Here is a 22,488-nt window from a genome sequence, read left to right on the forward strand (position 1 = left end):
TTCTCCTGGGAAAATACCTTGTTAATGAAATGATCCATGTTCTGATTTTATAATAACTTATTTTAATTTAAACTCAATTTTTAGCTGGGCATGGTGGCAGCTACCTTTATTCCCAGCACTTAGAAAGGCAGAGGCAGGCAGATTCCAAGGCTAGCCTGATCTACAAAGTGAGTCTGGGACAGCCAAAGCTACATAGAGAAACCCTGTCTTGAAAGAGAGAGAGAGAGAGAAAGAGAGAGAGAGAGAGAGAGAGAGAGAGAGAGAGAGGAAGAAAGAAAGAAAGAAAGAAAAGGAAGGAAAGAAAGAAGAAAGAAAAAGAAAGGAAAGAAAGAAGAACAAGAAAGAATGAAAAGGAAAAAAAAAGAGAGAAACTCAATTTTTAACCTCAGACCAAAATTATACTCCTAGTTTTCTGGGTATCATCATTTAGAAGAAATTTGAGGAGCAAAGTATCTTTTTAAAATACCTATTATTTGAAAATTTTATGCATTGTGTTTTGATCATATTCACATTTGACCCACTTCTCTATCTCCATCCAGATTCACCTCCCTATTTCATACCAACCCAACTTTGTATCCCCATTCATTTTTTTTTAACCCATCATTCTCATTAGTGTTGCCTAGTGGTGCACATCTTTAATGCCAGCACTCGGGAGGCAGAGGCAAGAGGATTTCTGTGAGTTTGAGGCCAGCCTTGTCTACAAAGTGAGTTCCAGGACAGCCAGGGCAACACAAAGAAACCCTGAGTTGAAAAAACAAAACAAAACAAAACAAAAAAATAAATAAATAAACCATTTTTTAGGGTATGAGTGGCTATAGACACTCTATTAAGTAGACAGAATTCGAACACACTGAGCAGCAGAGGTTGACTTCACAGGCAGCAGGGGGTAAGCAAGCAGAGACAAAGGAAACACAGCTGGTCGTTTCTGTTCCTTTCCTTGTAATTTATGGACACGGTGGGTGGGAAGGAGATCAGTACAGTTGTAGGTAACTATTACCTTCATACTATTTCCAGCAGTCTTTGTGTATCATGGGAAAGGCAGTAACAGCACCATTGACATGCTGAAAGAAAGTGGCCCATTGGATAAATTCAGCTATCATCTTTCTCCTGACTTCTCAAGGTGGTCAGATAGCAATCTAATTTTTTAAAGTTAGTGGTATAGAACATTAGCCTGAGGGTCTCTGTTTTGAGCCTTAGTTTAGGCTATTTGGGGCCAGCACAGAAACTAAGGGGGGAAGGGAGGGAACCCTTTTATATTTATGGAGCAGTGTCCTAGAAAAGTAAACTATAGACCAAGAAAGGGAAGGACATTTTAGTCCTGAAGTACAAGAGAAATTCCCTCAGGACCACTTAAGCGTGGGGCCATCCACTAAATGGGTTAGACCTACCAGGGGCCACACCTTTAAATAGATAAAACGCCCTCTCTCAGGAACTATTACTTACCAATAGCTTGGCATGGGATTTTGTGCCTCAACATTCCCCCATGCTGGGTTTTTGTCTGGCTGGAACTTGTACAGGTCTTGTGCACCTAAATACATATTTACAATCCTGCTGTTGTGTCCTGAAAACCCTGCTCCCTTTTAGTCATCCACCATCTCTGCCCACTCTTTCTTAATAATCTGCAGCAAGCCATCCTAATGCATTGTTCTACCTGCACAAAAGCTGCCAGTCTTTGGTTCTTTGAGGCCGGACACCATGATCACAATAGAGAATGCAAACTGTTCATCTTAAATCTATTTTAGAACTAAAAGAAGCTTGGCATAATTTGAAGCAGGAGAAACATTGACTGTGAACAGCAAAGTGGAAAATCTCAAAGACATCAAGGGACAATGTAAAATCTATTGCAATGCTAAGTAATAATGGCCGAATAGTCAATGCTCTACGGACTTTGTTAGAAACCCACCTGTGACAGGAGTGGATGACCTTTTAGGATGCTTTCACTGCTATATATTTGTTTCCTGCAATAACTGTTATATCATAATTTAATTTTTAAATTAAAAATTAACAATGTAGATAGGATCTTTATAGCTAAAGATCATTTGTATTTAAAGAAAAACTTATTTGCCACTCAGGACGGGTAATGTGGAATAACAATAGCAAAACTAAACACTGAATGCCTTAGGGAAATGTGCCATCTTCAGTGAAGGATTTGAGCCCCAAATTTCATAAATACTGCTATAGTCATTTGTTTAGTATAGTTGGGCCAGAGGCCTTAACTCATGAATTGAAATGTGTGATGGTTCCTTGTGAAGCAAAGACGGTTGCATGTGTTGCATAGTGCATTCTCACTGGTGGAACCCTAAGTTGTCGCTGTGCAACTGAGGTTGCTTGTAGCTTAGAGAGGCATGGGACAGTCCAGTGCAGGGATGAGCAGGGAGCCCTTCTGAGAGAACATGGCTACATGGACTTCTAAGACTTTAGGGCAGCAGAGAATTGTCCTTTTTTTCTGGGCCTTGGAAATCATGAAAGGGAGAGAACCTACACATCCGTCTACAGAGCTTCTAAACCTCAAGTTACACACATGCCCTTGGTATTTCCTCACCTCCATGTGAAGATTTCGAGAACCTTCAAAATTCCTCTCAAATTGGCAAACAAATCCCTCTTCAGACATGGCTGGGTTGTCACACATTTAAAGCGTGTTTACTGTGCACATAGTGGTTGCCAGACACTAAAATAACTAGTATGCATACAGAACTCAGCAGCGCAAAGCCCTTAAATGTCAAAGTCCACAGTCTAGACTCTGGAGCACCCTGGGATCTGCACTGTGGACCCGTGAGCTGCTCATCCCAGAACAGCATGGAACATGGCCAATAGATGCTCTCTGCCAACGGCACATGCTTACAACAAAAGGTGTGGTTCTGTGCTCTATAAAATCTACCAGCTTTTGTCTTTCTAACCACCAGTGTCGCAGTGTGTACTTCCATGCTAACACACTTGGGTCATTGAGATTTTTGAGCGGTAGTTCTTCCTTTTTCAGTTACAGAGTGAATGTGTTCTCATTAATACCAGGTCTAGTATTTTAACTTGGACACATAAGATATTGTAAGTACAGAAAACTTTATAATGAATAGGGCTGACCTTTGTAAATGAGATAAACTAATAAAGGTATAAATGCAGTCTCTGTACATTATTTGTTAACTTCCTCACAAAGACTTCCAAAAAAGCTGCTGGCAGGCAGAAAAGCTGGTTTGCTTAATAATCTTGCTACCAAAGAGAACACTTTAAAATGTAACTGACAATACTTGAAATTACAAAGAAAAATGTATTGGGTGAGGATTAGAAATCAGTCTTTCAAGAAGCAGGGAATGCTTAAGAATTGAGTAAAATGGGTAGTCACCTTTTAAAAATCTCTCCCTTTACTTCCCCCGACCCTGTGTGTGTGTGTTGCATGCGTGTGTGTCTGTGTGTTTGGATGTTGTGTATGGTGTGTGTGTCTATGTGTGTCTGTGTGTGTAAATACCTGTGTTGGAGTAACCTAAGTTGTTGGTCCTCACTTTTCACCTCATTTGAGACAGGGTATCTTTATTCACTGCATCTTGTTAGCCCATGAGCTTCTGGTCATTCTCCTGTGTCACCTGCCATCTTGCTCTGGAAACCCTTGGACTGCAAAGGCAGTTGGTGGCAGCCATCTTTATGTTGATTCTGGGACTCTGAAATTGGGTTCTCACACTAGATGAGTGAGCCTTTTACCCAGTGAGGCATCTCTTCAGCCTGGATCTCACTTTTAATTGGCATGTAACTTCGGTGTAGACACATAGCAGGGATTTTTCAAATGAATTGTTGATACAAATTTTCAAATCATCTTGCCAAGCAGCTAGAGCTAGTTCCTGTTTGCAGGCGTGTTAAATTTTAATTATCAGTATAATTACATTTTTTAAATTTTTCTTAATTTTATACAATAAAATTACTAACACCAAATTTGGTTGGTCCTGTTTTGTAGTTCATTTTTGTATCACATATCAATTTAGGTTGTTTTTCCAGCTTGTTTGAAATTAAACAAAAGAAAATATATGTTTGTTTATATATTCCTTTCCTGATTCTTACATGTCTCACTTTATTTTTCATTTAATTTACACAGTTGGACTTAAAACCCAAACAAAGCATTTTTAAAAAAGAAAATTCATGGTTTCTTCCTTAAATAAATTTTGTTTAATTATGTATTTTTACTTTGAGGTCTAAAGTGGCATATTTGAAAAGCTGTTGTACAGGTTAGTCTCCTCGTTACTTTAAACAAATGTTTGTTTGAGGAGATGATCATACCGAAAGGTCTGCTTTGAAATTTGCCTAGGCTGAGACTCTGTAAAAGTCCACACTGGGTTCCTAGTGTTGAGTATATATGCAAAAGGTAGTATATGCATAAAATCCAACAACTTTATTAAATGTATGTTTATTATAAATACATGTATATTATTGAGAAAAATTTTAAGCTATAAAAGCCTCCTTTGGAGCTACTTAGCCTTTAAAAACTATACTATTTTAGACTTGTTTTAATTTAGTATAAAATTGTATTAAATAAACCGTATTACAGTCTCAATTAGGGGACTGCCAGATTAAAGAAGGGAGAAAAATCTGTTTCCCATCAATTGCTCCAGGACACAAAGCAGACCAGTGTAGCTCTGTGTTATCCTAGAGTGTGTTAATCAGATACAAGGTGTGACGGAAGCCAGCGACAGGAGTTTCCCTGATAATGCCCAGACTCTGATAATAGGCTGGGTAAGCCTTCAGAATGTTGCAGTGGTTAAACAGTAAACAGAGCGATGCAGGACTTCAAAGAGGATGGCACACTCCACGTAAAATCAAGCAGCTAGTCTCCCGCGACACAGCAGAGTTTCTGGAGCCTGCGTGCCCAGGATCATAATGTCAGGAGCTGAGAAGAGAGGAAAATTAACCTGAGGCATGTTTTTCTTTAGATTCAGAGTAGAATCAGAATTTAAGATACAACCCAGGGATACTCATGAAAAGAGTGTTTCAACGGTGAGAAGTGTCTCCCTGGAGCATTCCTACAAAGGCTTGATGGAGTTGGATTTGTCTTAGCTGGTGTTGAACTGCTTAAATTCTCATAGCTGTTTTCTGGTGTGGGATGGAGAGTGGGCATGTGAAAGAGCATTAGGAACCCCAGAGGCATGCCACGGGGATTTGAGAGTAGGGTGTTGAGTTTGTTAAGTTTTGACTCCACTCTTTTGGAGCCGCTAGGCTGTGTACTACCAGTACTCTTAGTTATTTTGGGTAACTTTTAACACTTTTATGAAGTAAACGATATTTATTGTAGGGTTCTATTTACAGAACATTAGAGCTTAAGTAACTCCTAATATTTTTACAAGTAAAAAACCTGAGACTGAAAATAATTAACATATCTTTTAGCAAGATGTATGCCTCAATTAGCTGCAGAGGTATAATTGGGATCTAGGTCTCTTGACTGATAATTGATTATCCTTTGTATTATACCATATCACATTATTAACTCAGATTCTAAGACACAGGGAAAGGATGATTTTGCTATGGCTATTAAAGCATGTTCTTGGGAAGTTATTGATGGTTGGCTAGAATGATAATCTATTGGAATACAAGGCATTTCATTGCTTTTCAGTGAAATGGAAGAGGGATCATATAAAGAGGGTAATTGTGTGTCCGTGGGATCGGGAGCTGGGCTGTGGTGTGTGTCTGTTGTGTGGGGCTATTGGGCTGTAGAGCTTCCTATGTCTTTTAGACTGTCACATTTTTAATTAAGGAGTGGTTGTCGATTTACTTTGAAATTTCTTATCTAAAATTATGCTCTTGAACACTCCTATAATATAAAACCCAGAGCTACTGCTTGGCTTGCTAAGTATACTCTTAACAAATTTAAGTTAAATCTTAAATTTTTTAGCAACTATAATAAAATTTTTCAGATACAGAAAGTCAGTCATCAGAATCTGTAGCAAAATAACCCTTACTTTTTTCTAGCTAATATTTATTGCCAAGGAACAAATTTAAGATATTTCAATGAATAGTATGTTATAAAATAACATATTTCATTCTGAGATGTTTTAATTGTTAAATATTTGAAAACATTAGTTAGTCATCACTCACTAGAAGCTGTCACACATGTTCGGTGTCTGTAAAATGTGTCAAACTTAGCATCTAAATTAAAATGATGGTAATTTTCAACATTAGCTACTAAAATTGGAGTTTAGGTGTGGCAGATGGCTCCCATGTAAACACAGTAGCCACCAAGCCCTATGACCTGAGTTCCATCCACAGGACCCACATAGTGCAAGGAGAGCCAGAAACATTGCCCCTGACCTCTATGAGTGCACACCATTGCACTCATGACTCCCCCCTCCCCCACACACACACACTGGGATTTAGATATTGTGAGTGATTTTGGATAATGTTTCGAGTTTCAACAAAAAATACTCTTATAATTATGAGATAAAATTATGAGATCAGATTTTCAGAAAGCAATGTTCTAGCTGATTTAGCTTTTAAAAGGAGACTTTTGTGAACTTGATCAACATGATTGAAATTTCTTGCCATTTTAATTCATGATATGTCATAACAGAGGAGCATATCGTTTCCTAAGTGAGAACAGTTTACTATCAAGTGACCTCTCTCCTCTTACCTTCTAACTTTGCTTTTTTCCCCAGAGTGTTTTTGCTGTGACCCTTTCAGCAGTAATACACATATTAATCAGTATGCTCGTTGTAGGAATTAGACCTGTGTTGAGTGCAGTACTGAAGCTCAGAGGTCATTTTAGTTACTGCAGATATGTACATGAAACCAGAATAAATGCTTATTTAAATATTATTTATTTTGTATATGCATGTGTGTAGCATGTACTTATTTATCACAGGGAACATGCAGAGGTCAGAGGACAGCAGACAGCTTGCTGACCCTTTCTACTGTGTAGATTCCAGAAATCAAACTCAGGTCACCCGGCTTAGCTGCAAGTACCCTTTAGCTACTGAGCCATCTCGCCATCCCAAATCTTATTTTAAAATGAAAATGGCAGTACAATCTGTCATTGCTTGTCATGCCTTGTAATGTTGTGATGCGTCAGGCCTAGAGGACAATTCAGTCATAAACTTATCATTTAAAAAAAGATTGGAAAAGAATGCACTGCATTTGTCATAGAGTCTATGCTCACTGCATTAAAAATTTGTTTTACTAAAGAGTTTCAAAAGTTAGCCATGGATACAGATATTTTTGGTTTCTGTGTTTGGGCTCTTATCAAACAGTCTTCTTAAAAACTCAAAATTTTCATGCAAGTTCATTAATTGTTACGTTGTAGAGGAGGAAGATGGGGAGATAACTCAGACAGTATGAAGACCTGACTTCATATCGCCAAGATCCACTTTAACAAGGCAGGATGGTGGCACTGTAGTCCCAGCACTGGGTAAGCCGGGACTCACTGGCCAGCCAGCCTAGACTGTTCACTGTGTTCCAGGATAGTGAGTGACCATGCCTCCAAAACCAAGGTAGACAGCAGGAGGCCCACTACTCGAGGCTGTTCTGACCCTCTACATGCACATGAATGCACATGCACCCACACATGTGAACGTGTAGACACACAGAAAACACACAATGTCTGCTAACAGAGCATAGGCTAAAAAGGGAGCTGAAGTTACGAGGCTCATTGTGATGAGCTGGATGCGTAGACATTTTATTATATATCTTTCATTCTTAACTTTTAATTGTGTGTGTGTGTATGTGTGTGTGTGTGTGTGTGTACATGCACCCACAACATAGATGTTAGAGGACAACTTAGAGCAGTCATTTCTTTTATTTCGCTGTGTGTGGGCCTAGTTGTTGTACTTGGGCCGTCAGGCATTGGTGCAAGTGCCTTTACTTATTGAGCCATCTTGCCAAGGCAGATGTAATTCTTTAATTGGGTTAGGATGATAAAATCTTACACAGTGGTACGGTATAATAACTGAGTAATTAGGGATCTTTCTCTTTATTCAGTATAACTCGGGTAACTACCCCTTATGGATATGGTAGGTGTGTATCTTACCTTTATTGTAATATTTCTCAAGTACTACTAGGATTCAAGTTTTGCTTTTAGTGGTTTAACTCAGCCCATGGTTTTAAGTACCCCGGACAACGACTGAATTGTAATTACTATTTTTACACCACCAACCCAACTTCTTGAAACTTAAATTGTAGTAATACAACCAGACCATACTCAAAAAGACATTTTTGAGATATTCAAGGGAAAACAAATGAAAGTTAGTTTTAGTTTTTTTCCAAATATAGTAAGTTACTAATCAACTATTATTTTTTTATTAATTTTATTTTTTTCTTGTCAGTTACATTTTATTAACTCTGTATCCCAGCTGTATCCCGCTCCCTCAATCCCTCCCAATCTCACCCTCTCTTTTTCATCTCCACTGTGCCCTTTTCCAAGTCCACTGATGGGGGGGACCTCCTCCCCATTCATCTGATCCTGTTTTATCAGGTATCTTCAGGACTGGCTGCAAAGTCCTCCTCTGTGGCCTAGCAGGGCTGCTCCTCCCTTGGGGGGTGAGGAGGTCAAAGAGCCTGCCATTGAGTTCCTGTTAGAAATAGTCCCTGTTCCCCTTACTATGGGAAACCAATTGGTTACTGAGCTACCACGGGCTACATCCGAACAGAGGTTCTAGGTTATATCCATACATGGTCCTTGGTTGAATTTCAGTCTCAGAAAAGACCCTGTACCCAGATATATTTGGTCCTTGTGGAGCTCCTATCCTTTCCCCATCATACTAACTCCCATTCTTTCATATGATTCCCTGTACTCTGCCGAAGGTTTGGTTATGAGTCTTTGTATCTGCTTTGAAAACACTGCTAGTTAGAGTTCAACTGTTATTTTTTTTAAGTGTGCCACTCATTTATAAAAAACAAAATAAAATATCAGAAACACTTCATTCTGGCATTTCGTGTAGAATTAATAGGATTTCTAGTGTTATAATGTGTAGTCTTGGACTGTAGGTGACTTGTGATTAACTAGTCTCTTAGGAAAAAATGAAAGCTAAGTCCTCCTTACTCTGTAATGACATATAATTAGACCTCTGCCCCTTCTGACATAGTATCTTCTTGCAAATGAGTTTAATTCAGCATAGAACAGAAACCTCATAGAACTAAACAGTTTCTTCTTGAGGTCATATACATTTTAAATAGGTTCAAGGTTATGTTTAGTAACACATGGAATCTGTCTATAGTACCTGTGCTATCACGTAGTACTTTGTTGAATTTTTAGAAAAACAAGTTGAGCTACCCAAATTCGTAGCCAGTAAAACTTCTCCATGTATATTATTTTTAAGCTGCCTTCCCAATACTCTCTGAAGGACAGCTCTATCAGAGAGAACATAGTAAGAATACATTATGATTTAATGTAATTACCAGACTTAACATTGCTTAGGTAACAATTCAACTCAGTCAAATAATATCTTAGAGCTGGAGGTTGACCCTGAGGGTCATTTACTATATTCTCCTTTAAAATAGACTGCAGTGTACAGTTTTGCTGACAAATATCTGTGTATACTGTTGAATTATCTCTCTGTCCTACAAGAGGACTGCAGTTCTGCCATAGCCCTCACCAGCTGTCCCAAAGCAAATTACTTCAGTATTTTACTCCTTCTATTTTGCATTTATAAAACAGGAATAATTACAGAACCTATTTCAGAATGCTTTCAGTTGAGTCACTTATTAGCAGTGTCTGACATGTACCAAGTGTTCTCAGCATAAGATTTCTATTTTTCATGTATCATTTCACTTATCCAGATAATCTGTAATCAGTGACTAGATGTATATCTAAGTTGCCATCACTTTTAAATTAATGATTGTGACCACATCCTTAATACCAACACAAGCATAGCATTTGGATCTATTGTTGATTTCTAAGTACAAGTTTTATTGTAGGTATTATAGGAAAGGAAGATAACTTTCTTTTTTTTAATTAACAATTTTTTTAATGAGAGAAAGTACAGAAATTTGGTAACACAACACAAGGCAAAAGTCACTGAGTAGAAGATTTCTTGTAAAACTTCTGATTTGGAAGAAATAACTGAGGGGAAAAAATCACTATAAGAGGCTTCTTTCCACCAGATTTTTCAGGGTTGAGACCACCTCTGCCTGTGCAATTTCCAAAGCAAACTTATACAAGGACATCTTAATTGAAAAGTGATTTGAATAAAGACAAAGAGATAAGAAATTATTCAGAGAAAGAGAGAGGAGTTGGATTTTGTATTTGGGTATTAATAAAAGTAATTGTCCATCTTACATGATCTTATGGGGTTTAGAGAGTTCATCTCTGAATTTACCACCAAGGAGAAGATAAAAGAGTTCCTCCCACAGGAAATCATTTCCAAGTGGTCAAAGGCGGATCTGTTTGTGATCATTTCTTTGTAGTCCCAATTTGGTCTCATGTATTTGGACTGAGCATTCTCTGAGAATGTCAAGTCTGAGACTCACAAACAGCAGATAGTTGGTGCTGGAAAGGCCCTAGATGATACTTGAAGCAAAGTGCTCAAATCCCACTTGGGCTTAGCTAGTTTTAGGCAAAGAGAAGTCTGGTGTGGGCTTCCAGAGTGGAGCATCGAGTGTCAAATGGAAACTCAGCTGAGTGGAGAGAAGATGGCTTCTGGGCAAGAAATAAAAAGGAAGAAAAGATGGGTTTTCAAAACTCCGTGTTTCAAAAACGACTGCTTTATGCAGACTGGTGATACAAAACTGACTAGGAATGGCTCAGAAATCTTCTGAGTTTCTAAGAGAAACTACACTATTTTTACCAATAAAATATCAGAAATCTTTTTTTTTTTGTTTGTTTGTTTTTTGTTTGTTTTTTTTTTTTCAATGCAGTTTATTCAGGAACATTGAACAATCCTCGGACCCTGGGGAAAGCCAGCCCACAGCTTAAATAGCCTCTGGGTAGCCAAGCCAGGCGTGCCACGGGGGCAATGCAGATAGGTCCACATACATGGAAGCAAGCCAGATCCTCAGTCTTAGCCAAATGTGGAATTGTTCATGACAGAGAGCACTCACCATCGGGAAGGTGGAAGGCGGATACCAGCTCCATCTTTAAGGCATAGCATTCCGCAGCTCTCTACAGTTCCCCCTTTTTGTTTTAGATGCATCAGGCAAGAGTAGAGGTCTGATCTCTGATATTAGAAATAAATTGGGACTTTGTACAGATGTTCATTTAGGTGTCATCCACCCAAAGAGCATCAGACCCGTCCGATACCTTTTTCTCAGAGGCAGGACCTGGGGCATCAACCCGCATGCAATCAGACATGCTCTTCTCTGGGTCCAAAGCAGCTGACCCTGAGTGCAGTGCTTAGCCTCGCATCCTGAGCGTATCATTTTAGCTTTTTATGGTATCCAACCATGCTTGGGGAGAATGTCCTGCTTCAATGGCTGTAAAGGCCTGAATGATCATGGCTGCATCACACTGTTGTGAGACTCTAATCTTGCATATATACCACAGGCAAACCAAGGAGACCAACACCAGAAGGCCTGCTAATACTCCCATGCCTGCCCATTCCTTCAGATGATTCATGGCTGCAGCAATCCATGTTGATAATCCTGTGGCTAGTCCTGCGTCCAGAAATCTTTGATAAAAAGAAAAATCAGTTTGAGAGTTTGAACATGGAAGTGACCATTAGACTACCCAAGCCCACAATGGAATAATTGGGTAGATAAGAGATAAGTAGATGTAGAAGGTTCTCATGTCAATGAGGAAATTAGATAGCTAAGTGTGATTGAAAAAATTGGAATTTCATTCACTCACTTATTCATTTTTGTTGTTGTTCCAAGAGCCCCACTGCCAGGCAGCATGGGTGCCCTTGTTTCTTTCTGTTCTTGACTGTGGTGTGGACACGTGTCTCATGCTCTTGGCTCTGAGTCTATCTTGGAATGAATCATCAGGCAAATAAACTTCCTGATGTTGTATTGGGTGAGGGTATTTCATCACAGTAATGGAAATGAAACTAGAACACTCATTCCCACCTCTGAGACAAGTGTCAAAACAGATGAGAACTGCAGTAGAACTCACAGTGGGAGGAGTCAGATAGCAATTACCACACCTCATTCAGCAGTAATACAAGGAGCCTTCTTGGTGCGGGAGAGACACTGTGTATATATTGCTTTTTTCTGTCTCTTCACGCTCCCCATCCATCCTGGAGCAAGGAGCACCAGCGCTGCCCTCCCGGATCATCCTCTCTGGCAATGCCAGAATCAGATCCTGGAGAGTCTGAGTACTCTGCAAGGCTCACAAGTCTCTGAGGAAGATAACTTTCAAATAATAAAAATTCTGTCAGATGAATAATAAGTCTTTATTTCAAAAGTAAAATACAGCAATTAATGTTTGTGAATAGCTCTTAATTTTGCATAACTGACATTAGGAAACAAATGACACCATTAGAATTGTTAATGGATATCTACTAGAGAAGAAGGAAACAGGCGGAGAGATGGTTCAGTGGTTAAGAGCACTGGCTACTCTTGCCCAGGACTAGGGTTCAATTCTCAGCACCCACATGGTGGCTCACAACCAACTATAACTCCAGTTCCAGGGAATCTGATGCCCTTTTTTGACCTTCAATGGCAGCAGGCTCACATGTGCTGTACATACATACGTGAGGCAAGCCATTTATCTGTATAAAAAATTTTTAAAGACAGAAGGAAAGCCTAATTTGATAATAAAATTGCCATTAGTAGTACTTTCATCAAAAGAACAGTCTTCACCTTCCGTTGAAAGCAAATGTTATATTTTTAAAATGTGAAATATGAAATACCCAGTTTGACATCTGACACTTCTAAGAGATTAATTGACAATATGAAACTCAAAATTGAATAAGTCAGTTTTAATCAGGAAGTTATGATAATATATTTACTGTAAATTTTCAGATTTATTCTTATATTCTGTATTGGTGATTTTGTACTTGAAACTCATCGTGCTCTGAAAATTGCTCTGCTTTTCATCAAGTGTCACTTTAGTTTACCTCTTACTTCTCATGGCCAATATGACAATGCCATTGAAGGACACCCTAACCTCTTTTTAATGTGTTTTAACCAAATGTATTAGAAACTAAGACAGAGGAAACCAGAAGCTGTGGGGACAAAGTAAACCAAATTAGCCTTGAACTTGTGGGAACACATCAAGAGTTGTAGGGTTACAGGTACAGACCAACATGTGTAACTCACTTATCACTGCTGCCTTTTTTTTTTTTTTTTTTGAGTACTATCTTTGTCATCTTATCTCCTGCCCATCAAAAGTAGCCTCAAAACACTTAAAATAGATTTATCATGTTTCCTACAGTCTTACTACCAAGTGAAAGCCAAAAGAAATGAAGGTGCTGTATTAAGGCATCTGCCAGGTGAAAGCCCAACTGCTCACCAACTCATGAGTTGATAAAAAACATAGCACAAACATAGCACGTCATTCAAGCATATTGAAAATGAAAGTCTGTTGCTTGCTGTTGCATGAAAAGACCTGAATAGTGCTGTGATATATGAGTTAAACAGACACAGAAGAGCATGATCTCACCATGCAGAACATAAAAATTTTACCTCATCGAAGTTGAAAGTAGACTGGAGCACAGAAATTAGAAAAAGAAAAGCAGTCAAATGTGTTTGCCATGAATAAGTAATAAGTGAGTTACAGGTGTTGGTCTGTGCCTGTAACCCTACAACTCAGGCTGTGTTCCCACAAGTTCAAGGCTAATTTGGTCCACCTAGTGTGTTCCAAGTCCCAGAACCAAAAAATAAAAATAGAGAAATGTTTGAGGAGTAGATATGTGTAGCTTCATCTGAGATTTATATAATACATGACTATACCAAAATATCTCAAACTACCCCAGAAATGCATCTATAATTTTGCTTTTATATCTCAGGGAGAAAATAAATATAAAAGGAAATGGGTACAACCTATGAGACAAATAGAGATAAAGTTCTTCCATGACCTCTAATCATTTGCCTTCATAGTCTTTTAACCAGGAATTTTCTCTGCATTATGTATTACAGACACGTCGGTGACTAGACCATTGTCATTTTTATGAAATCTGTTGTCGAAACAAGATGAACATTAAAAAAATTCTAATGGAATGAAATTAAAATTCAACTGTGCTATATATTTTTAAAGTAAACCTTGCCATCAGTTAAAAGAAAGAATTTTAACGGTGTTTTCCTTCCCTTACTATTTTCTGAAGTAAGAGGCCATGCTAATCACCTGTCATGATTGCCACAAATAATTATGACCTCACTGGAAGCAGAGTCAGATTCTTCACCTATGTTCTGATAACAGTTAGAAAACATTTAAATGTGAATTTCTGAAATTTGGACTTATAGCATTTGTCCATGACATTAAGGATTGGTAACACATTCAGCGACATGGTTAGCTTATACTTAAGTGTTCTTTATGGCTGGGACACAATTCTAAACAGGTATTTTAAATGTTACATCTGACCCAAATGAAGGCCCTCCAGAGTCTGTCTTCATGGCAAAATATTTCTGAACACCAAGAAAGTGAACTTACATCGTGACACTCGCTATTTGTTTGTGATAGGAATATGATGAAGAATGGGCAAAGAAAATTCAGAGTGAGAAGTTTCGCTGGCATAACTCTCAGTGGTTGGAGATGGTAGAGAGTCGTCAAATGGATGAGAGCGAGCAGTACTTGTATGGTGATGATCGGATTGAGCCATACATCCATGAAGGGGACATTCTTGAACGACCTGACCTTTTCTATAGCCCAGGTAAGGCGATAACCAAAGCAAAAACACATGCTTCCTGTGTGTGTTACAAAAAGGGATTTTGTATGCCAGGCATGCATACTCCCAAACTCCATAAGCACACTTTTAATATCTAAGTGGTCTTCTGTTAATAATTTCAGGTAATGGCGTCTATATACACCAACAAAAACTAGTAACATTGTTTTTTTTTCAAGTTAGTGTTTGGTGTGATCTCCACTTAAAGTGTGTAGCCAGGACAGTTAACAGCTACTAGTAGCTTCCTGCTTTCTAGAATGTGTAACAACTTCCAGATTTCTGAATTCTAGTCAATAGTGTGACACTTGTGCTGTATTCTGCATCTGTTAGATGTAACTTTCTAATTTCATTTTATTTTATTTTTACTGAATCTAAGCCAGGTTCTCAATGTTTGTTATTTTATGAATGTTTACCATTTATTTCTAGGAAGCCCTGGGATTAGATGAACCTCTGTGCCATTTCTTAATGTATCTGAAGATAATGTCAGTTTTATTATGTGCAGTTAATTTCAGAAACATTGAATAATTTTTTGGGTTTGTCTTAAATAGAGGCTTAACATCACATTGGTATTTTACTTTATTCTATGGTTGTCAGGATTCTCAAACTCTCATCCTGAGGTGTTTTGTTGTTGTTGTTTTGTTTTGTTTTGTTTTAATTTTGAAGAGTAACTTGAATATTTTAATCTTAACCTTGTTGGCATTAGCCAGATTTTCACAAAATGCTAAATACAAAATTGAGTTTTTATTTATCTTTTTAGCTTCTTTCCTGTCATTCTGTCATGTCTTAGAATTTTCCATGATTACATTTTTTCTTTTTTCTTTTTTTCTCAGTGTTTACCCGGTATTTGATTTATAGAATATTTAATTTCTAGAAGACATGAAATCAGAACCAAATATTACTTTCACATTTTAGTTTTATATTGAAGTTCAACTATTTGAACTTTAGTAAAGTGATAACATTAGTACCAGTTGTATACACTAACAATTCAATAATTAAATGAAAACCCAAGACATTAATATATGATTTATTCCAAGTGACTAGTATGGAAGTTTTATGAAAATACAAAGCACTGCACTTACTCTTTTGCTAACTATATAAATTATATTTAACATTTCAATAGACTTTTATTTCAAACAAATTCTGTACATACATTTATGTGTCTGCGTGGCACGGCATGTAACTAGAAGCCAAAGAACAACTTGCTGAAGTTGGTTCTCTTTCACCATGTACGTTCCTCAGATCAAACTCAGGTCAAGCGTGGCAGCAGGCGCCTTCACCTATAGAGCCACTCACTGAGCCCTCAAACAAATGCTGTCATTTAAGTCCTTTTCATATTTGAAGACCCAACACAGTTATACCTTTGATACCTCTACTCCCCATGTAGGATATTCTAGCCCCTATGAATATTAATTCCTCTGCATTTTTCTATGTTAATTTTTATCTGATACATATATCTACTATTGTGTATTTTTTACAAATAAATGATTTTGTTGTATCTGAAGAGAACTTCTTTCAAAAGGAAATAATGTGTTACAATCGTATATATTTTCACAAGACTCATCATACTGTTATTATACAGGTGTTATATAGAAAATAATCATTTAGTGACTAAATTGCCAGTTGTTTGTCATTTTTTATTTGTCTTGTCAGTATAACTTGGCCAGAATTTATACCTATATTCAGTAATCCAGCATATGAAACTCAAAGTCCTCAAGACCATGCAAATCGTTCATCAAAAGGCGTATAGTGAAAGGGTCATTCTAGCTTAGGGCAGCCCTGAAGACGTAACACAGATCTCTTGATGTCAGATAATTGTTATTCCTCTACATAACCCTATGAATAGCAGATTGTTCAGTCTTGGGGCCACTGTGGGAAGCAACGCAACACCTAGATTATTTTCTGAAAGTCAACAGATGCCAGGCCAGTGGCACACACTTGTAATCCCAGCACTTGGGAGACAGAGGCAGGGGAATCTCTGTGAGTTCGAGACCAGCCTGGTCTTTTCTTACCCACAATGCTGTAGGTCCCCAGCCTGGTCTGGTCTACAGAGTAAGCCCAGAACAGCCAAGGGTACACAGAAAGACCCTGTCTCGAAAAACAAGCAAACAACAACAACAAAACAAAAAAAAATGTTGACAGACATAGAAGAATAAACGTTTAAAGCAAAACAGAGCTTTTAAACAGTATAGCAGTGCAGAGCTCTTTAGAGGATCGAGTATATCTGATCACCTGATGGTATAGCTATATAATAATTAATAGCTAATGAAGATAATGTCATCAGAAAGTATTTACATTTTATGCAGCTCACCCATTTAAACCACAGGATATGTAAAACACTTTTATTTTTAAAAATTGTTTTAAGGTTTGCCATTTAAACTGCCAAGTGGTTTTTATTAACAAACTAATTTTGATGTATTCACAATTATGCTCTATAAAGTGAAGCCATCCGGATATAAAATGAGAAACATGCTGAAGTATTGCTCTTTGCCAGCATGCAGTGTTCTATGTCTCCTACCTTTTCCTTTATTCATGACCTTTCATTAGCCTATGTCTTATCCCTGACTACCACACATAATTCCTTTATCTTTTTCTGCCTTTTCTTACCCACAGTGCTCTAAGTCCCCTGAGGGCACTCTGCCTCATTTCTGTCTGCACTGTTATTACGTAGCATATAGTAGGTACTCAGTGACTGCTATATTATTATGATAAAACTTGTGACCTCTTATGTATGTATGGCCTTCTGTTCATACTCCAGGGATAATAGCATGACATTTCTTTGCAGGCTAAATAAACAGGTTTCTAATGTGTTTTTCAGTATGATTTCTATTTTACTCCCTATAAGTATGTTTCACTAGTTACTGCTTTCTTTGTAGATGGATTGATTGCCTCTGAAGGAGCTATAAGTCCAGATTTCTTCAATGATTTTCACCTCCAGAACGGAGATGTGGTTGGGCAGCACTCATTTCCAGGCAGGTAAGCAGTGTTCCAAGAAAGAACTCAGTGTGGCATCTTCTTTGTTTTTGAAAAGTTGGAGTTTTCTTCAGTCTACCATTTCTGTCTTTGTCATTACAGGGAGGGTAAAAATCTTTCATCTCTCCAGGAAACTGTTTATTTTTTAGTTTATTAAAAATAATGCCTCATTGCTTTAGAGAATGTACACTGTCCTTTGGAAAAGAAAATAGTATGCAAGTTAATGAACACAGATTGTTTCCCAGTGTATCTAAAAACAAATAAACTATGAAAGCACTTGACATATGGCTTAACAACTCTCATACACCACTCTGTTGAAAAGTTGATCCTCTGACTAGTAGAAGACTTATAATCAGAGGATTGGCTGTAAGCAAACATTTAAGAAAAATAGCGTCTCATAAGCCAGCATTTATAGTTGTAATGAAGTTCACTGTAGCCGCATTCAACTGCTTTATTCTAATGTTCTTACAGATTTTTTTAACTGTTGCCAAAAAGTTTAGAGAACATATTCCTCTTTGTACCCTCACTAGAGGTATAGTGTCTTCATTCAGGCTGGCTGTTGAAACTTCGCTGACCTGGTCAACTGAATAGATATAATCTTATTTTCCCTAGCATATTTTTTATTTAAATTATTGATTTATCTTCTGTTTTTATTTTTAGTAACATGGGCTATCTTTATATTTAAAATATTTTTTCATACAATATATTTTGATTGTATCTTCCATACCCACCCACCTTCATGTTTGTTCTTTCTAAAAAATAAAAAATAAATAAATTAAAATTAAAGAACAGAAATAAAAAAAAAAACTCAATAAGACAAAAAATAACCAAACCAAACAAAAAGCACGCAGACACATACAAATGCGTAGTATGTTTTATATAAGCAAACTACCCATAAGTATGGGGACCGCTCTGGAGTGTGATTGATATACCCATGGCACTGCACTGGAGAAAACTATTTTTTTTTTCTTTCCCAGCAAGTATAATTGCAAATAACTTCTTGGTTAAGGATGGGGCTTGATATCCACTTCCCATTTTCCATGTGGGGATTGTGTCTGGTTCAAACCTGTGGAGGTCTTGTGCATACTGCCACAGTTCCTGTGAGCCCCTATGTGTATCAGCCCTGTTGTCTCTGTTGTTTCCTTGGTTATCCCTCACCTCTGGCTCTTAGCCCAGAAGGTCTCTGATAAACACTTTTCATTTAGGTCTAAGTGCTCTGCACATTGTCCAGTTGTTGAGTTTCTGTGTTAATTACCATCTATTGCAAGAAGGAGTTTCTCTGAAAGGGTTAAATAATGTACTAATATATATATTAGGAGTCATGTTATTGCTGTTTCTTTAGCATAATAATAGTAGTAGGTTTTCTTCTAGAGCCCACAGACTATTCTCAGGTCCTTGGCTATTTTGTCAGTGTCCGCTCTAAGTTTCGTCTCATGGATGGTTTTTTAATCTATTCAGAAAAGTGGCAGTGAGTCTCATAACGCTTGCGGGTTGCAGGGTTGTAGGTAGTAGCTCTTGTAGGTTGCGTGTTTGTAGCTTGGTAACATTGATAACTGCTTTTCTCCCCAAGTAACCTGCAAAGCATTTTCCAGCACCATGAATGCTAGTTAGTAAGGGTGCAGTGTCCAGTTGGACAAGCTCAATTTCTCCATGTTCAGTGATGTAAGTGGTGTCTTAGGCAATAGAGTCTTACTTTGAAGTTGTGGAGGATCACCAATAGCAAAACCTAAATCTATTTAAATGAAGCATTAATTGATCTTTTCCTGACTAGTGTGTTATCTCAGTGAGGAATTGAAATAAACTTTTAATACAACTATAATAGTTAACAAATATTGTTGATCATCTATTGAGTACTGTCTAATTTACAAATATCTATATTTTTGAAGTTGCACTCTAAATCTTTTATTTCTATTATTATTATTTATTACAAATTATTCACTTCGTTTTTTTATAGTTAAAGTTTTTTTTAATTTTTTCATTTTTTTATAATTTTTATTTTTTTATATTAATCACAGGTTATTTACTTTGTATCCCAGCCATAGCCCCCTCCCTCATTCCCTCCCAATCCCACCTTCCCTCCCTCATCTCCTCCCTGCCCCTTTCCAAGTCCACTGATAGGGGAGGTCCTCCTCCCCTTCCATCTGACCTTAGCTTATCAGGTCTCTTCAGGACTAGCTGCAGTGTCCTCCTCTGTGGCCTAGCAAGGCTGCTCCTCCCTCAGGATGGGGGTGGGGGTCAAAGGGCCAGCCATTGAGTTCATGTCAGAAATAGTCCTTGTTCCCCTTACTAGGGAACCCACTTGGATATTGAGTTTTCATGGACTACATCTAAGCAGGGGTTTTAGGTTATATCCATACATGGTTCTTGGTTGGAGAAACAGTCTCATAGAAGACCTCTGTGCCCAGATATATTTGGTCCTTGTGGAGCTCCTGTCCTCTCCAGGTCATACTAACTCCCCTTCTTTTATATGATTTCCTGCACTCTGCCCAAAGTTTAGTTATGAGTCTCAGCATCTGCATTGATACACTGCTAGGTAGAGTCTTTCAGAGGCCCTCTGTGGTAGGCTCCTGTCCTGATTCTTGTTTTCTCCTACTTCTAATGTCCATCCCATTTGTCTTTCTAAGTGAGGATTGATCATCTTACCCAGGGTCCTCTTTCTTGTTTATCTTCTTTAGGTGTACAGATTTTAGTATATTTATCCTATCTTATAGGTCTAGTACCCACTTATAAGTGAGTATATACCATGTGTGTCTTTCTGCTTCTGGAATACCTCACTCAGGATGATCTTTTCTAGATCCCACCATTTGCCTGCAAATTTCATGATTTCCTTGTTTTTAATTGCTGAGTAGTATTACCCTGAGATTTCACCTTACACCCATCAAAATGACTGAGATAAAAAACTGGAGTGACAACACAGGCTGAAGAGGTTGTGGAGAAAGGGGAACCCTCCTCCATTGCTGGTGGGAATGTAAATTTGTACAACCATTTTGAAAATCAATCTGGCGCTTTATCAGACAATTAGAAATACTGCTTCCTCAAGATCCAGTTATACCACTCCTAGGCATATATCCAAAACATGCTCAAGTACACAACGAGGACTCCATGTTTGTAGCAGCTTTATTTGTAATAGCCAGAACCTGGAAACAACCCAGATGTCCATCAACGGAGGAATGAATACAGAAATTGTGGTACTTTTTACACATACTACTCAGCAATTTATTTACTTTGTATCCCAGCTGTAACCCCCTCTCTCATCTCCTCCCCATCCCACCTCCCTTTCACTTTCACCCCTATAACCCTCCCTAGCCCACTGATAGGGGAGGTCTTCCTCCCCTACTGTCTGACCCTAGCCTAACAGATCTCATCAGAACTGTCTGGATCCTCTTTCTTTGTGGCCTAGTAAGGCCACCTGGCCAGAGGGAGGTGATCAAAGAGAAGGCAACCAAGTTCATGCCTGTATTTTTAAAGCAAGAATTATGCCTATTTTACAGACAAAGAAACCATAGCAAATTGAAGTAACCAATAAGAAGACCTAATGTACACGGGTACACTGCATGAAAATATTACCTCCATATATAAATGCAAAGCAAAGCTTTCTTTAAATTATGCTTATACTTCCTGCCTCTTACCTAATATATCCATGAAATGTGAAGTTTGGTCCTATAGTGGCCTCTCAGTGACAAATAACACAAGAAATTATTTCATCAGTGTGTTGGGTTGACATACTAAGAAATTTCTTGCCTCAAGACTTAAAAGGGTAACCATGGCTAAATATTTAAAAACATTTGACTTCTCATTATTTCTAAGGTATCTGGCATTCCAGTTATAAATATTTAATTACAGTCTCTATTTAATTATAGATAACCTTATCATGTGACAAGTCACCGTACAAATGTTTTTTATAAAATTTAAAATGAAAGCTTTGCATATGATCTTATCACAGAAAATGCTTATATCAGTTATAAACTGAATTGTTCTGCCATTGTAGTTATTCTTTCCTTTACAGTTCATGATAAATATCAACCTATAAATAGTCCAGTCTAAATAAAGCAGACTCCTGCTGAGTTTACCTTACTTCCTTCAATAAGACTTGTTTTCATTTTATGTGATTGTATGACTGTAAATAAATTAAACATTTTGACTAATTTTGACTGTGTAGTCAGGAGTTAGGATAGCCTATGACCCCAGCCCCTGGGAACATAAGGCCAGAAGGTAAGGTCCAAGCACCTCCAGGGTCACGTGGGGAGACTATCTCAAAAATTTCCAATATGAAGATAATTGAATGTACAAGTCACTAAATTGTGAGACTAATTTAACAAAGTTTATCACTTTTAATGATAGTTTCATAAAACAACATAGCTCTGTTGAGAGATATATTTAGTGATAATGCTTAATATTTAAAGATTCCAATAGTTTGCTTTTCATTTCTGTTAAATTTTAATGACTGGGAAAATCCATATAGTATTTCTTTATTGAAAACTACTGTGAGAAAATCTTTTATGAAGTAGAGAAGCTACTTAAATGTTTCTACTCTGAAAAGGAACTGAAAGTTCCTTTAAAATCAAAGGAGTAATAGACTTAGTGTAATTATCTTGATTTGAGAATTGTTTATCCTTTAAAAAACAACTTTCCGTGAAAAATATCTTTTATAAGCATATGTTTTTTATTTGCAAAAGAAACAATTTACTGCTAATTCACTTGGGTTTTTGTACCTAATAAGTCAAATGAAAAGGGATCAGAGCGGAGGATTTCTAAAGGCCTTTTGCACATTCTGTTGTAATTATTAATCTGAAATAAT

General features: G+C 37.6%; 1 protein-coding gene across 2 annotated transcripts in view; it reads left to right on the forward strand.

The window, feature by feature from the left end:
* The window catches only part of Kifap3 (kinesin associated protein 3), a 139,248-nt gene that overhangs the window by 88,570 nt on the left and 28,190 nt on the right, over nucleotides 1-22,488 (forward strand). For both annotated transcript variants that reach the window (XM_021639423.2, XM_021639424.2), the window contains exons 18-19: nucleotides 14,519-14,708; nucleotides 17,594-17,693. In XM_021639423.2, the coding sequence (XP_021495098.1) occupies nucleotides 14,519-14,708; nucleotides 17,594-17,693 (290 nt within the window). The remainder of the gene's footprint in view (nucleotides 1-14,518; nucleotides 14,709-17,593; nucleotides 17,694-22,488) is intronic.

Source organism: Meriones unguiculatus, chromosome 11 (assembly GCF_030254825.1).
Source record: "Meriones unguiculatus strain TT.TT164.6M chromosome 11, Bangor_MerUng_6.1, whole genome shotgun sequence".
NCBI lineage: Eukaryota > Metazoa > Chordata > Mammalia > Rodentia > Muridae > Meriones > Meriones unguiculatus.